The 16,553-nt window shown below is 43.6% G+C and overlaps 1 protein-coding gene across 2 annotated transcripts in view; it reads left to right on the top strand.

Moving 5' to 3' along the window:
- Positions 1–16,553, top strand: part of mboat2a (membrane bound O-acyltransferase domain containing 2a) — a 40,579-nt gene that overhangs the window by 11,256 nt on the left and 12,770 nt on the right. The window contains exons 1-3 of one of the 2 annotated variants that reach the window (XM_079286004.1): positions 6,005–6,168; positions 10,204–10,349; positions 15,425–15,502. In XM_079286004.1, coding sequence (XP_079142130.1) covers positions 6,145–6,168; positions 10,204–10,349; positions 15,425–15,502 — 248 coding nt within the window. In that variant the 5' untranslated portion in view covers positions 6,005–6,144. Of the gene's footprint in view, positions 1–6,004; positions 6,169–10,203; positions 10,350–15,424; positions 15,503–16,553 lie in introns of those variants that run through there. The other variant, XM_079286003.1, reaches the window with a different exon arrangement.

Below are 16,553 nucleotides of genomic sequence, written 5' to 3'. Positions count from 1 at the left end.
CATCCGTGTATGTGTGCAGCAGTCCACTTGTATTCAAGCAAACTCCACCCTCAGCAGAAGCTCAACAGCTGTCAGTCGGCCTCAGTGCGTAGATATGACGTAGCCAGCACACGGAGCCTTATTTACATTTTTAACCAATGATATAGGGCTAGTTCACTGACAACATGAAAAAGCTGGTCACTGCTGGAACCAAACACACACCTCTTCACACTCCCCGACGGCTCTACAACCGTCCTCTGTCTCCCCTACCTGATGGAGGAAATAATTGATATCTTCTGGGTCCAGGCTACAGGGCTAATTACACCAATGACTCTCTCCAGGAAAAGTCGGGGCCCTGTATGCAGCTGGCCGCTTCAATTCCTGTCTTGCAAGTTTATAGAAAAAGAAAGGTGAGGCTGCGAAGAAACAATAGTAAACATGCAAACTTATCAAACTTAGCATACATTCCTCATCAGCTGTCCAAATAAATTGGGCAAAGAAAGCTTTAACCACATTAAACTTAGCTTTATTAAATGTCAGGTCTCTGTCAGGAAAAACATTTTTAATCAATGATTTTATTGTTGGGCACAAACTGGACATTTTGTTTTTAACTGAAACTTGGTTAAATCAAGATAACAGTGCAGCTGTTCTTATTGAATCAACACCTCCCAACTTCAGTTTCATGAGTGAAACAAGAGCGCATAAGAAAGGAGGTGGAGTTGCTGTTTTATTTAATGATTCTCTTCAATGCAAGCAGATGCCCTTTGGTCATTTTAGTTATTTTGAATATGTGGCTCTGAATTCCACTCAAGCTTTATTCCTAAACATTTACAGACCGCCTAAATACTGTGCAACCTTCTTTGATGAGTTTACTGAACTGCTGTCTGTAATCTGTATTGATTTTGACTGTGTTGTTATTGTTGGTGACTTTAATATCCATGTTGATAATCCCCAGGACAGAGAGTCTATAGAACTATGTGGTGTCCTTGATAACTATGATCTGACTCAGCATGTGACAGGACCCACCCACAACAGGGGGTACACTCTGGACCTAATCATCACCAAAGGTGTAAACATTTCCAAGGTTGCTGTGACTGATGTTGCACTCTCTGATCATTTCTGTGTTTTCTTTGAGAGTGCAATCTCCTTGCACACAAATGTCCAAACCAAGGTTGTGACAAAGCGTTACATCTCTGAAAATACCAGTGAACTATTTATTCAGAAGTTCTCCTCCACACCAGCCCTCTCTTGCCTCTCAGTCAATGAGCTTGTAGATGGCTTCAATTTTAAAGTAAAAAAATATTTTTAACTATTGCAATGCAATAATTTGCCACCTTTCTTTACTGATAAAATTCAGAAAATTAGACAAGCAGTCAGTGCCTCCACATCAACCACAGGATATGTGTTGTCCCGATCTAACATCCATTCAAATATCATGACACAATTTCATTCAATCAACCTTAGAAGCCTAGAAGACATCATACAACATCTGAAGTCATCCTCCTGCTGCTTGGATATTCTACCAACACACTTTTTCAAAAATATTTCAAACTGCATGAGCACTGATCTTTTACAAATTGTAAACACATCCCTTCTATCAGGTGTCTTCCCACAAGCCCTAAAAACTGCAGTTATTAAACCACTCCTAAAGAAAGCTAGTTTAGACTCCGCAACGATGAAAAATTATAGGCCAATGTCAAACCTCCCATTTTTAAGTAAAATAATTGAAAAAGCGGTTTTCCAACAGCTGACCGACTTCTTGGCCGTAAATAACTGCTTTGATGTTTTCCAGTCAGGCTTTCGACAGCACCACAGCACTGAAACTGCTCTTGTTAAGGTCTTCAACGACATCCACTTGAACATAGACAATGGCAGAAGTTCAGTCTTAGTGTTACTAGATCTCAGTGCTGCATTCGACATGGTCGACCATGCCATACTCCTAGAAAGATCCAGTGTCCGGCCTAAATCCGGACGTCTGGTCACCCTAATACACAGACACCCACTTGCGGACTTGGGGAGCCAAGTCCGCAAGGCCCACAGGACCTTTCCTATACAAAAATATTGGCTTTTTACGTAGACAAGATTTTATTTTCTACCCTCTGTACTTCTGTTGCTCTGCGTTTATTTCTGCACTGACATGGTAACATACTGTATGCCCGAGTGGATCGAGCCGAGGTTACTCATCTCTGTGCTAATGCATCCGGTTCTGATAACATTATCTTATCGCTACGCTTTTACATCGGGCACCGGGGTGACCACTCAGAGCACATATGGCGTTTCTGACCAAAAGCAGCCCTGTAATCTTTTCATGTGTTTCACGACAGCAGACACACACACACACACACACACACACACACTGTGAGCGTGGTTCTGGCCCAGTGCAGCTGGCTACCTTGTGGGGAATGGCTGATTGTTTGGCTATTAATAGCCGGCCTGACCGTAGAGCCTGACTGGGATCTGTGGATCAGAGAGAAGAGCGCCACACTGCAGGCGTTGGCACTCTGCTTCCTTTGTGCTATACTCGTATCAGTGTGGCACTTTTGTCATGATCTGTATCATCAACACAACCATATTAAGCCTTTTGTGATTGTAGTCAATCTATGGTTGCCTCTGTGTGAACACAAAACCATCCAACCAACCCATTCTTTTATTTTCTCATGGGCTTCCACAGTCTTCATGCATTCAGTTTCATTCAGTGACCTGACTTAAGGTGAAGAACTTTGTCAAATTCTCAATCCTTTTCTTTCTTTGATTTCTGTGTGTGTGTGTGTGTGTGTGTGTGTGTGTGTGTGTGTGTGTGTGTGTGAGTGAGTGGGAGAACACTGGTACACATTTGGCTGCTCCCATTTCTCTCCAGCCAAGGATGGGCTTGAATGGCGGAGGATGGAACACCATTATGTACCAGTTGGCTTTTCCCGCTACACTTTTTATCGTCACGTTTGTGATTGAGGGCTAAATGTATTGCTTCATAAACAGTGCAGGCACTAGTCTGTGCTTGTATAATGTTGTGCAGCCAAAGTCTCTTTCTCGTTCTCTGCTCCAATCACACACTTCTATCATCAGCTGCTTTTAATCCTCTGCTGGAATTAGACATCAATGCTGTCTCCCAAGCTCGCCTCACATGAAAACTGCTGACAACAGGTTTGTGTATACACTACAGTACCCTCTAAGGAGGATCAGGACAGTATTTTGAAGTGTACCATATATATGCTCCACAGCTAATTCTGTGACACGAGTTGAGTTTAACGTCAAGGCTTTCAGTCCCTCCTCCATGCAGGCAGCAGCACCGTGGATCTGCATGAATCGTTGTGGACTACAGCTGATGAAAATGAAATAAGACTGTGCAGAACGGGATGGCAGCGTCACACGGGCTGTGTGTGTGTGTGTGTGTGTGGGGGGGGTGGAGGAGTGTGACTTAATTACATGAAAAAAAGGGGTTATGCTAATGACTGTCTAAATTTATCTTCCACTTTGCTGACACACACAAACCGATGTAGGCACACATGCAGTGACAGACACCCACCAGTCACCTGTGAGTAAGGCCTGGATAGGCGCCACATGCTGCTCTTTGAGGAAGGACTATTTTAGTCTCTGGTGCTGAACATGGACCATGAACAGGAGGAGGAGAGTCTTTTGTATGTATGTCTGTCTGTCTGCATATATACATATATACATATGTGTGTATATATACATATGTGTGAGTGTACATCCAATAAAGGAGTGAAATTCATTACCCCAGCAAGAAGCGCTCCCATGAGAAAGGTGCCCTGCGGAGAACGGGTCGGACTCAACAAGCCAGTTTTATTGAGATGTTTATCTCGGTGCCCATGGGAACCTCATGCATACATACACAGACTCACACAGACTCGTAAAGGTTGATCATGTGGAGGAGGACCCTAAAATGTGTTTGACCTTTTTTAGACGATTAGATTAACTCTTTCTTTCGAGGATAGATGTTCACAAGAACGCTGCACAACTTTAACACTCTTTGTATCCACGCACCCTGAGGTTTGTTTGTTTTTAGCCACACTTGCTCTATGGATGGCCATGTCTGTCTTTCACTCGTACCACCACATTTGAATCAATGTACCGTAATACTTTGTTTCCTGATCAAATAACTGCAAAAACGAATGCCATCCCCTTCAGCCTCAGCTGTACTTTGTGCGTAGCGCTAATTTGCAAATGTCAGCGTGTTGATCAGCAAGTGCTGGCACGCTGTACTCTCAATTAAAATGTGTACGTGGCAAACATTAAGCCTGCTAAACATCAGCGTGTCAGCATTGCCATTGTGACTTAATCATGTTGATGTTAGCATTTGGCTCAAAGCACAGCTGTGCCTGTGAACAGTCTCAAAGAGCCCTGGCTGTAGATTCTTGCTCTTGTTTGTACAGAAAAGGAAGTAGGAAGCAATGCCCAGAGGAAACATGACTCATCCTCTGTTTCCTCCTGCGCCATGACTCCTTCCTTTCTTTCACAACCTGGCGGCAGCTGCTCTCCGGCGTGCCATTCAAACTTTATAGTAAAACCACTTCTTTTGGTGCTAATTTCCGGACAAACGGACGAAGAAGAAAGCAATGGGAGGCGGACGTTAAAATGATGAATGAAAAGTTTGGAAGGGGCGTGAGAGTGACATGAACGTGAGCCGTGCTCTCGCCCCGAGGGCCTCCATGTTACTCTGCCGCACACAGACGGAGACATGCACACTGTAATTCCCCCAACGATGAAGTTCAGGAAGCTGGCTTATCTCTGTCTTCCACCCAAACCACAATGCCCCCCCCCCCCTTGCCTTTCAGCTTCTTTCCCTTTGCCAGTCTGTGTGTGTGTGTGTGTGTGTCGGCCTTTAATGAAGCTTCTTAAATTCGAGCTGAGCCCATGTGCCACAGCTGCCACGAGGAACTGCCTGACAGCTGACTGCCCTTAAGCGCTAATCGCTCACTGGCGCCTGCCACCCATCAAAACATCTGCATGTTGTCTGTCTCCCTTCCTGTTGTCTCCCTGATCCACGCGCGCTGTAATGACACGTGATCGATCTGCTAATACTCTGTCGTCTGGCATTGAGGTGAAGTGGAAACGGGAGGAAAGAGCTCTTGCTGTGGTGAAAGGGCGCGTCCTCAGCAAGCCTGTTTGGATTGGTTTATTTGAGCCTTTTGAGTAAATATTGTCTGAGTGATGTTTGTGAACACAGGTGAAACAAAAGGAATAACGGCCTCCGTCCTCTGCCAAGCAAACTCTGATTGAGTTTATGAGAGGAGAGTGAGAATGAGCTTTTGTTAACAGGCCTGGGTTTGCTGGTAATTGCAGAGTTTTTATGGTTTGAACCACATGTTTTTGGTCCTGCCACCATTTCTATTTAGGTGTTGTTTTTCTCTCCCAGTGACATATTTCAGTGGGTTTGCTGCAGTGCATTTATCCAAAACAGTGTCTTTTCTTATTTCTGTGACTCTCTTACAAACAGTTCTGCAGCACCACAGATGTCCTGCCTTTCCATTCTGGAACAAAAAGAGCGTTGTACCCCAGGGTGAGGTTTACTTCACAGTGAATCCATAATGGAAGAGGAGCCGCATGTATTATGAATGAATAAACAAGGCACCCTGGCACAGGAGCTTGTCTATTGCAAAATGTTTATTCAGTAATCTACTATCTCAACACTGGGACAGTTTGGGGGGTGGGGGGGGTCACATTCAGCCTTTAGTCCTTTAACAAATCCTGCGGGTATCGAGAATAATATCGCTGACTTTCAGATGTTATTGTCTTTGTCGCGCAGTGCATTACCTAACATTACCACAGCTTTGCTGTCAAGTGCAGCATGCACCCATGAGGCGGCGGCGCTTACTACAAATCCCACAAGTCATTGCATTTATAGGCGGGAGGCATCCTTACTGCGAGACCACGGCGTAAAATCATGTGTGAGTGGAATGTAGCAAGTCGACTAGCGCGCGGCCTCGTTATGTAACTGCTGCTCCGATGAAAGAAAGCGCTAATCCCTCGTGTCAATCTGCTATATCATATCAGAGCATTTGGTGAATGTAGGGACTTTATATCCATTCACAAACACGGGTTAAGGGAACGCGTTTGAACACTTTGACATCTCAGCAGACTTGAATCATTTGAAACGCCGTCAACTACTTTGAAAAGCAACTCTCTCCGACTTTGATCCGGGCTGACATGACTCTGGCACGTAACATGGTGGTGAGAGATACTGCAAGGTGTGCATTTAGTTTGCAAAGGGACGGTTCTTGTGTGGAGCGTAATTTGAAATGGCCAGTTAGCAAGTAGGCTAGTTCAGACAGTGTGGATGTGTGTTTTTTTTATAGAACTTGGAACTACATAGCAGGTGGCTTCATGAAACAGCTTGATGATGTGCGTGGGAAACATTGATTAAGATCACTGACGATTTTACACTTATTTATGCTTCATAATTGAAATGCTGCAGTCTTATTCTTCATATTACATGAAAGCTGAACGACAGATCATTCACAGTTGATGAATTGCTTACTCTGAGCTTTTGCCACACAATCAGCTTTCGGGTGGCCTATTCACCCACAGCGCGACTTTGCTGTTGCCTTGAACAATACAGTTCCTCTGTCACGCCCTTCCAGGCTCCCACATGAAATTCCTTCCTTACAAAGCAATGCGTTGACAATGGGGGGGGGGGGAGGGTCCGATTGTTCACTCTCACACTCTCGGGCTGTTGTAAAGACAGAAGTGGAAGTCAGCTTCTCCTTCGACCAACCAGCGATGTCCTCTTCACCGAGAGAGCTGTGGATCGGGTGAATGCTGTTTTAATAAAGAGGCTGGCACGAGAAGGGTTAACCAGGGGAGGTTTGTAGTTTTATGTGACACGTTGTCATTACCAGGGCATCCTATTTTATTTTAGCACTTTAAAGGGGGGAGGGGGCGGTCTAATTTTGTAAAATATGTCTTGCACTAGAGATTGCCCAAAGTGAATCAGCACAACACTCGGATCTCCACAGGAGGAGGGTGAAATCAATTTCGACTAAAGCTAGGCCTGCTTACTGGATCATTCATGGTTGAATGTTGGAAATAGCTGCCAGTCTGTAATCACTAACATTTCCTGGCACACATGTAGGTGGGTTGCGTTGTTTGCTTTTGATCAACAACAGCCCAATATATGGCTGGTAGTGTGCTTTTAGATGCCATATAAAGCACTGTTTGCAGTTAAAATGGCACACCTTGATCGCAAACAACGGCCATGGTGATTACTAGTGATTGTTTGCTTTTAGTGTGCTTTACACTGAATAATACCAGGCCATGACGATAAAGGAACAAAAGAGGCTGGCTCCTGGTACTGAAGCTGCTGCTGTGTGTATGTGTGTGTATTTATGTACGGTATATAAAAACCCCAAACATTGGCTGCCAAATGCCATCTGATATGATACACTCAGGCTAATGCCGCAGATGATTTGTCGTTTAATCTGTGAGCCGTGCCGACTGAAGGACCTACATACTTGGGGCTATATCCGTCCCTCTTTCTCTCTCATTAATCATGCAGGATCCATTGATAATGGATGGAGCTCTTGGTGTCTGTAGCCTTTCACTGCTTACTGGCCAGACGGATCTGTTAACATGATCTACACGGTTGGGCCATTGTGCCTCCAGACATGCTTCACTGAACTTCAAACAAACATGAAGGGTTGTTAGTGGATGACTTTCACCTTTTACAGTATTTAGTGTCATGTTATTTTCCAGTTAGTCCTGTGTCTACTGTGCATTTCCTGCTTCTCTTTTCCAAATCAGCCCTTCGATACTTTTAAAAAGATGTTCACAATCGCTGACCAATATCCGACCACAAACGTGAGTCATTGCACTGGATCCACAGCGCTTGCATTGCGATTACTCACATTGGCGTCGTGCGTTATGTCTGTGTGTGTATTTTGCATTTGTAAAGCGAGATTGAAGGCCGTAGAAATCTAAAAAAGGAGTGGAATGGACAGTGAACTGTTTTACGTGGACCGTTGGACACTGTTCGTCTGATTTTCTGTAACCACTGTAGCATAAATACCTTTTCTTTTTAGTGCTACACTGGGTACAGAAAATGAGCCGAACAAAGTTGTCATCTGGCGATTCAAAAAAAAAAAGAAAAAAAAAGTGCTTTTCCTACGGCGAGACAAGTTGTTAAATTTTACTCATTTACTCTGACTCTCTATGCTTTGTAATCATCAACGTTACTCCACCGCTAGTCTTTACTGCAACATTGCACCTCAGTGAGTCCACGACCAGCTGTAAGTCAGTTTAGTTCATAGGGAAGTTAACTCCCTACAAACGGTCCCAACAGCACACATACAAATATCCCTTCTACTCCTTCTCTATTTCTATGTCGGAGGCAGAGAGGCCTGAGTTGGCAGATGGAGAAATAAATCTGGAAGCTTTTACTTTGTGTGTGTGTGTGTAGTTTGATGATGAGAGTAATCAATAGCCCAGTCACACGGGACACATAGATCCTTAATAGCAACATCAAACATCCCAGACTCATCACTGTTTATTGGCTGGAAGGACGGACGTATATATGCAGACTTATTTACAAACCCAACCCTACCTACAGCAGTGATGTCAGTGACCGTACAGAGAGGTAGGCCGTGGTCATGATGGTGGTTTAATCAAACCGCCTTAAAGATAATCAAATTTACAGGGCGACACGATCCCATCAGAGTAGTAGGACATTGTGTGTGTGTGTGTGTGTGTGTGTGTGTGTGTGTGTGTGTGTGTGTGTGTGTGTGTGTGTGTGTGTGTGTGTGTGTGTGTGTGTGTGTGTGTGTGTGTGTGTGTGTGTGTGTGTGTGTGTGTGTGTGTGTGTGTGTGTGTGTGTGTGTCCGTCCCTCGTGTCTATCTCGCGCCATATGGTTCAGAATGAGGGGAGATAAAGAGTTAGCAATCAAACAGAGGTTTCCATTCTCCTCCGGTACAATCCCACTATTGTCTGGATTAAAGCCTCTTTTCTGTGCTATTTGGAGACATTAGGAAATGAAACTCTTCAAACATTTATATACAAACGCTTACTTTTTAAAGTGGATGCCAGATTGGCAACCAGGCATCAGCTTTTGGTTGCCAGAGCTGAAAATATGGTTCCCACTTTCAGCCACCTTTATATTTAGAGTGATAGAGCAGCACAGCAGTCACTGACCTGTATCGCTCTGCGGGCACGAGACTGAACTGAACTCAAACTCCACTTGTTTGCGCCGCTACAACAATCGTTGCACTTCTGCTGGGGACTCGTATATTCAGTGTGAATATTCTCACATTCATGCGTTTGTGGTTATGTTGTTGTAATGTTTTTATTTGTCTTTCTTTGCACTGGAACTGAGCTACCATGCTGTTCCAAAACATCTCTGTTGTGTGGCAATGATGAAAGATACGATGCAGTGAAATGTCACCTTAACCGTGTCGTATAAAACAATAAGAGCTGTATTACAGTGACCAAACAATTCTCTGTAGTTTGTGTTTTATCTGATACTTTACATAATCTGAATCCTAAATGTCATCTGTTAATGTGACAACCCTCAATTTTATTATTTTCTGTCAAATTATTCTTTAAAACAGATTCATGTCTGGTTAACAGCAGAAATATTATCACAGCAACACATATTAACACATATTAAACATTTGTTTATATATGTTGAAAGACCAGGATTTTGTTTCCAATTCCTCATAAATAAACACATTAATGTATTCACAGAAAGGTTTGATATCGGAGCAGATCTGTCACATTTGAGTGAAAACCATCACATTCAAGATGGCAGTCCCATTATCCAAAGTGTTATTAATTTACTAAACAATGATGTGTTATTAGTTTGTTAGAATTAACATGAATTTATCAAATAAATGGCCGTTATCTACAATGGGCCTAACTGGCTAATGCATACAACATTTTAGAGATTTAAAAAGTCTGCCCTGAGAAAGAAGAGAAGTTTAGCTTGCAGCTTTTACACACAATTGGAGCCGGAGTCCTTCTGGATAACTACTGTATGATTGTTTCATTTGTATTTTGATGATGCAAATCCCAGTGATATAAGTGTTATATTCGCACCTTGGGTGACCATTAACCTAATTTGAAGCCACTGATCTGGGAGTTACCTCGTGGTGCATTCACAGTTCTGCTATTATCCTCTGAGCCAGACCGTGGCGTAGGCCCAGCAGCTCCAGCAGTCTTTTTGGATTCCTCCTCATTTTAATCTGTCACGATGTTTTTGTTGCCCCTCCGTGCAGGTTAACTTTGTGGCATGTCAGCTGTTCGCCCTGCTGATGGCTGTGTGGTTTCGGCTCTACCTCCACCCCAGTAAGACCAGTCCTTTCATCAGACATGTGGTGGCCACTCTGCTGGGCTTCTACTTGGCTCTCTTCTGCTTTGGCTGGTGAGTCACTCCTCTGTTCAGCCCGCAGCTCTTTTCCTGTCATCACTGCCCTTTTTATTCTCTGCTCCTTCCTTCCTTCCTTCCTTCCTTCGTGTTCATTTCACGCTGTTGTAAAGACATAACTCTGCTGTCGGATTCTTTGAAAGGACGTTGTTAATCTCATGGTTCGGGTATTGGTGTATGACATGACATGTCATGTAATGTTATGCAATTAAGGAGACGTTGTATAATTAAGTTTAATGAAGTTTGCACTTCTGCTTCAGTGAGTGATTCCAGAATGCTTCTCCTTAAACCAGGCGAACCAGGCAATTGTCTGAAACAATTGGTCCATTTGTCGGATAGTCGACTTTTGAATAGTTTATTAACCTTCTGGTGGCAACTATGCCACATTTTGGCTAATTTAACCTTCTCAATTGTGAGGATTTTAAGCTTTACGTCACATTGGGCTCTGGGAAATCATGATGGGGATTTTTCTCTACTTTTTGTCTTTCTGTTTGAGCAAAAGAGAGCGTCACACCCTCTAAGCCAAAATGATGTGTAACTGCATAACTGTCATTGCTATATATAATCATGGGAGGAAAGGCTGAATCTGAGGAGACTGAAGAGTAACTGCAATGTTTGCGCTCAATTCGGTCTTCCGGAGTGGGCTAATGTAGAGGGAACCCCGAACCTGATGTGTCCCCGGCCCGCTTGCATTAGCAGCATGCTAACATGCTAAATGTGTGAACTCTACTTTACATGTGTAGGGACCAACAGATGGAAAACAGACTGCACATTGTGTAATAATGATGTGTTGTATGTTAGAACGTGTGAATGATAAGGCAGTCGGCTGATGTGAAAAAATTATTTCAGGGCATGTTGCATTCATAGTGTCTAATTAAAATATATTTTTTAATCTTAATGAGTTACATGGTTTGATTTTATAATGAGTAATACATTTTTTAAATTGAAACAGACTCATGAAACAGAAATCTGCGTTAACAAATTGGCTAATTGTGTCATTTAATGTGCATTTGATTAAGTGCTTAATAGACTGCTTTAAATTTCAGTGTTAATTATTCATTAACCAATATTCAGCTACACAGTCTGACTGGCTCACTGACATTATTCATATGTTTTTTTCTACATTTGGTTGGTTATCTGTGGGAATAAAGTATAAACATTACTGAACAACATAAAGGGATTGGAGCTCTTTAATAGAGTGACAGAGTTTAAAGCAGAGCAGCAACAACTATTCTCATTGTCAAATAATCTGGCCAATCATTTTTCACTTTAATTGATAAATTATAGCGTAATTGGTGGTAGTTGTTTGGAGTAATAGTTTCGATATGGAAAGATTTCACATTAGTTATTTTTCTTTAGATATTAGTCACAGTGTCTTACTCTGCTTTTGTTCTCCTGTCACCATCCTACACTCTGTTCCTTGTTTCTTACTTGTCTGTCATCGTCATCCTCCTCCTCCCCCCTCACTGCCCGTCCCCTCCACATTCTCCCTCACCCCGTCCTCATTGTCTTCATCCTCTCCAAAGCAAATGGGTCGATCGAGCAACAACTGATATCCAAATATAAAGCTATTGCCCTGTAATAGACAACCCACTGTACCTCTGGCAGAGTGTGTGTGTGTGTGTGTGTGTGTGTGTGTGTGTGTGTGTGTGTGTGTGTGTGTGTGTGTGTGTGTGTGTGTGTGTGTGTGTGTGTGTGTGTGTGTGTGTGTGTGTGTGTGTGTGTGTGTGTGTGTGTGTGTGTGTGTGTGTGTGTGCAAACCTCGGAAACATTAGCTAGACATCTTGCTAGTGGGAAAATGCTAAACGGGTGAAATGTTACCTGGTCATGGGGTAACAGGTGAAAGGGTTTCATTTCATCACCTCACCAGACGGTTCATGTACGACGTGATGCAACTGACACTGAAGCTACAGTTCATGTTATTTGTTTTGGCTGGGAGAGGTGATGTAGTAGAATTCATTCAAGACTATCTTCTGGTCGACGCAAATGTTCACTACGATACCTTTTCTCGAGTGTAAATGTTTACAATGCCTTTCTCCTTACCCCAATTATCATGAGTCATGAGAAAAACAAGTATCAAGTAGAGCAGCGGTTCCCAAACTTTTTAGGCCGCGCACCCCCTTCTACATCCCGACTGGGTTCGCGCACCCCCCCCCCCCCCCCCTTAATAAAAAATAAAAAAAAAGAAGCAACAGAGCCTTTTAAGCCTTCATAGCCGCATAAGAATCGGACCAATGAGAGAACAGTTTGCTCGCGCGTGGCATTTGTTTACAAGATTTAGTCCGCTGTTAAATGTTGCAGTGTGAACACAAACCGAACAAAGGAGCAACTGCAACAAAGCAAACGAACTGAAGGTGTGAAAACGCCCTGAAACACTGCAACAAAGTTTCAATAACTTTCAGTGACACAAGGCGTCACTTTTAAAGAGCAATACGGATGGCGAGGACACACGCACAGGCTCAGAGGCAGATTATCACATTTAATTTACAATTAATGAGCGACTAATGAAGCCAGGATGTCTTCGGACAAAGCATCGATGCGGCGACACAGTGTTGTTGGACACAGGGATCATGCACAACTTTTTTGCTTCTTTCTCTCCAATCACACATTCCACCATCTCTCTGGCAGCTGGCAAGCTCACGTCTTCAGTGATTGTGTGCGGTAGCCCCTTTCTCGCTATTCTGTAACCAGATATGAAGCCCGTAGTGCGTCATTTATAGACCAACACATGAATGAGACTGCAGTTGTTTTTGGCTGTTTTGTAACTCCTCCAATTTCGATATAAACAATGTAAGGAGCTTTTGACTTGCACTGGCATGCTTGGTGTTCAGGTGGCGACGTAAATAAGAGCTTCAGACTGTTCGCCAGAACCTCACTGCACACCACGCACTGTGGCTTTGGGCAATCTGCGTTGCCAATCCAAGTGAAGCCCAGACACAGATACTTTTCATCATATTTCCTCTTTTTTTCCCAGTCTGATGCTCTCTCGTTTCCTCTTTTTCACCTTGACTCCGCGATGGGCCGATGTGCTCCCGATTTGTCTGTGCTGCACCTCTCCGTTCCCCTCGCCTCCGATTCCTCTCTCTCTCTCTGTCCCTCTCCTCTTTTACGACTGATAGCTTCAGATGTCCCACCTGACAGTTTTTAAATTAAAATTACATTTTTTTTAATATTTAATATTATTACACCATCAGACCGCCATTACACTTTTCCTCTCGCGCACCCCCTAGAGGCAGCTCGCGCACCCCCAGGGGTGCGCGCACCCCACTTTGGGAATCCCTGAAGTAGAGTATAAATAGCAGTGGAGGTGTCCAATTGGATTATGGGGTTATGAAGATCATTTGCCAATACCTGCAATCAGAAAGTGTCACCAGATTGTCACCACAACTTACAGCAAAAACAAAATAAGGAACTGAAAGGATTTGTCAGATAACAAGTAAAATGCCTCTACAGTATTCACTGAGCTGTGAATGGGCACTGTGTTTTTTTTTTTGGGCAGACGAAAACCAAATGCATCGCAACAAATCTCACGTGTTCTCACAGCAACAAAAACATAATTATTTACACACGTCTGGACTCTTATGATGTACCTCCTCACTTTGTGTTAGATTAATCTTCAGTTTGAAAAATACCACCATCGTAACATCTTCACATCCTTTTTTTTTTTTGTATCCAAATGAGCCAAACAATCAATAACTATGCGTCTGTGAAAGCCTGCCAAAGACTTGTATGTGCTGAAGCAATTAAAAGAGCACACGCTCCTTAAAATATCATTGTGTTCGGTGCAGTGCTCCAAAAGCTAAGCATCTCAAGTTAGACACTAATTACAGGAATAATAGTTTTCTTATCGCTTAAATGTCTGATTTTAGCAATACTAAACTATATAATGATGCAGAGATTACCATGAGTGGCTCAAAAAGACAGATATAATTATTTGATAAACGTCTTAATCGGAGCTGTGCAGTGTGCACATGTTAATAGTTTATAAGATCCCAAACAGCTTCTGCCTAGTGCAGCTTGCTCCTGTGAAGTGCATGAACGCATCTATCCACACACTTGTATTTTAACCCTTTTATACACACACACACACACACTCAATATTTTCCGCTTTCGTTGCACACACACTGTTTCTCAGAGGGCACCTGGCTGCAGCCCTAGAGGATCTGCCTCACAGATGGTGCAGCGTCGTTGGTTTATTTTAGGATGCGCTCCCTCTGTCAGACGCACAGGCTTGTTTCTGAATGTCCCCGGAGAGAACAATTGAACAATTGAACAATTGAAACATTCCCTCTGTCAATGGGGACTGAGCTCATTTGCGCTTCTGTGGACACGCTTACGGATCACGTTTGTTTGACACATCCCAGGCTAACCGTGTCTCGAGACATACCTTTCCTCTCCCTTCATCGGGTATCACTGCTGTTCTTAAGCATCGTATTTGCCGAGCGGTTCATTTAATCCAGCCAGCTTGCGTTCCCCTGTTCCCTGCCATCCGGTGACGCCCTTGCCCTCTTTGTCGACTCACCGCTAACACAGTGTGGCATCTCTCCTGTCCTGGAGGGCCTGACGTCGGTAGCACTACACACTGTGCCCTTCAAAGACCCATCTGGTAGCTGCTGCCGCTGTTGAGATTGTGCGTGCGTGCGTGCTTCACGGGAGGGGAGAGAGGCGGACCACACACACACACACACACACACACACACACACTCTCGTGCACAAGTCGCTGTAATGGTGCGATGCAAGGAAGCTTGCAGCTAGAAGGCATGGAAGTCAATTAAGACCACGGTGTGATGGCGATTGTCACTATCCTGCCCTGTGACTGCAGATGACACATGGCTGGTTACAAAGGTCCGGCTTCACATGGCCGATGGTGTGACTGGTTGCATAATGCTGCGGTTTCCTCTTTCTAATGACTGTATGGGGTGACAAAGCAAGGTGTGGATGGTAATAAAGTGTAATATAGTCTTTTATAAGAAAGGGCCGTGTGTTTGATGGGAGTTATGTTTTCAGTAAATAACAAACCATGAAAATGTTAAAAGTAGTAATTGATGACGTCTGTGTCTGTCTCTCCACAGGTATTCCCTCCATTTCTTGGTGCAGAGCGGTCTGTCCTACAGCGTGATGATCTTCGTTGGCCTGGAGCACATGCACAAGTAAGTGCACAAATGAAATGCAAAAAAAGGTTATTTGGTTCCTGGAAGTGTGAGAGTTGGACACAATCGTAAAAAAAGCCTCATCGTTTCCCAGAATAAGAAACCTCAAAAGGGCAAGTGAAAGCACGACAAAGACATTTGTCAAAGCCAGTAAACCAAAATTTTGTCAGGCACACGAGCCTGGGTCACGATGATGATGATGATTATTCTGCTCCAGGGCTTCCATCTGTGACCATGGCTCATTAAGAGCCCGCCGCCCACACACACACACACACACACACACACACACACACACACACACACACACACACACACACGTTGTCTCTGATGTTATATGTTATCAACGTTCCAGGATCTTCCCCCTGGGGAGAGCCCTTTAAATAGATGGCAACAAAGCATTAATCACAATAGTGACTGCCCTCAGAAAGAAAGGACTCAAAACCCATCGACAGTAACACACATGACATGGTCATCCAGACTGTATGGCATTTAAACACATAGCAGTGTTTCACACCAAAAGTCACTTTGCATTATTCCTGGATGTTTAACCCTCTACACACAGCATTAGTGTGCTGTTCTGTCCCTTGCGTCTGTGGATAGGTAAGCTGTAGCTCTCATGAAACACAAAAACAAACTGTGCCAAACCAACACACCTTCATCCCATTCCCCATCTCCCTCCGGATGAAGGTACAGCTTGGGGGCAGAGAGGAGGCGAGTTAGGACGCGCTGACATGTTCATGTTTGCAGAGGGCGTTGAACCCACTGCCCCAGGTTTTGTATGACAAAGTCATTATTATTTCAGCAGACGGTTGTTATTTAACTGGGGCCGTGGGCTTTTGGTGACTCGCTGTTTAAACCTTTGCTCTTTGAACTATGCTTGAGCTGGTTGCATAGGTATTCATGGTTTTAAACTATATGCATACGTATGTATTCATATACACAGGAATGTGACTAACTGGTTTCTTTTCCCGATCGATTTTGTTCCCTTTTTAATTTTATATTTTGTTTGTCTCAGTGTTCACTGTAAAAAGAAGAAACTGCCAATGTAAGC

The sequence above is a fragment of the Melanostigma gelatinosum genome, assembly GCF_949748355.1.
Source record: "Melanostigma gelatinosum genome assembly, chromosome: 16".
Taxonomy (NCBI): Eukaryota; Metazoa; Chordata; class Actinopteri; order Perciformes; family Zoarcidae; genus Melanostigma; species Melanostigma gelatinosum.
This window is presented reverse-complemented; position numbering and strand designations above follow the sequence as displayed.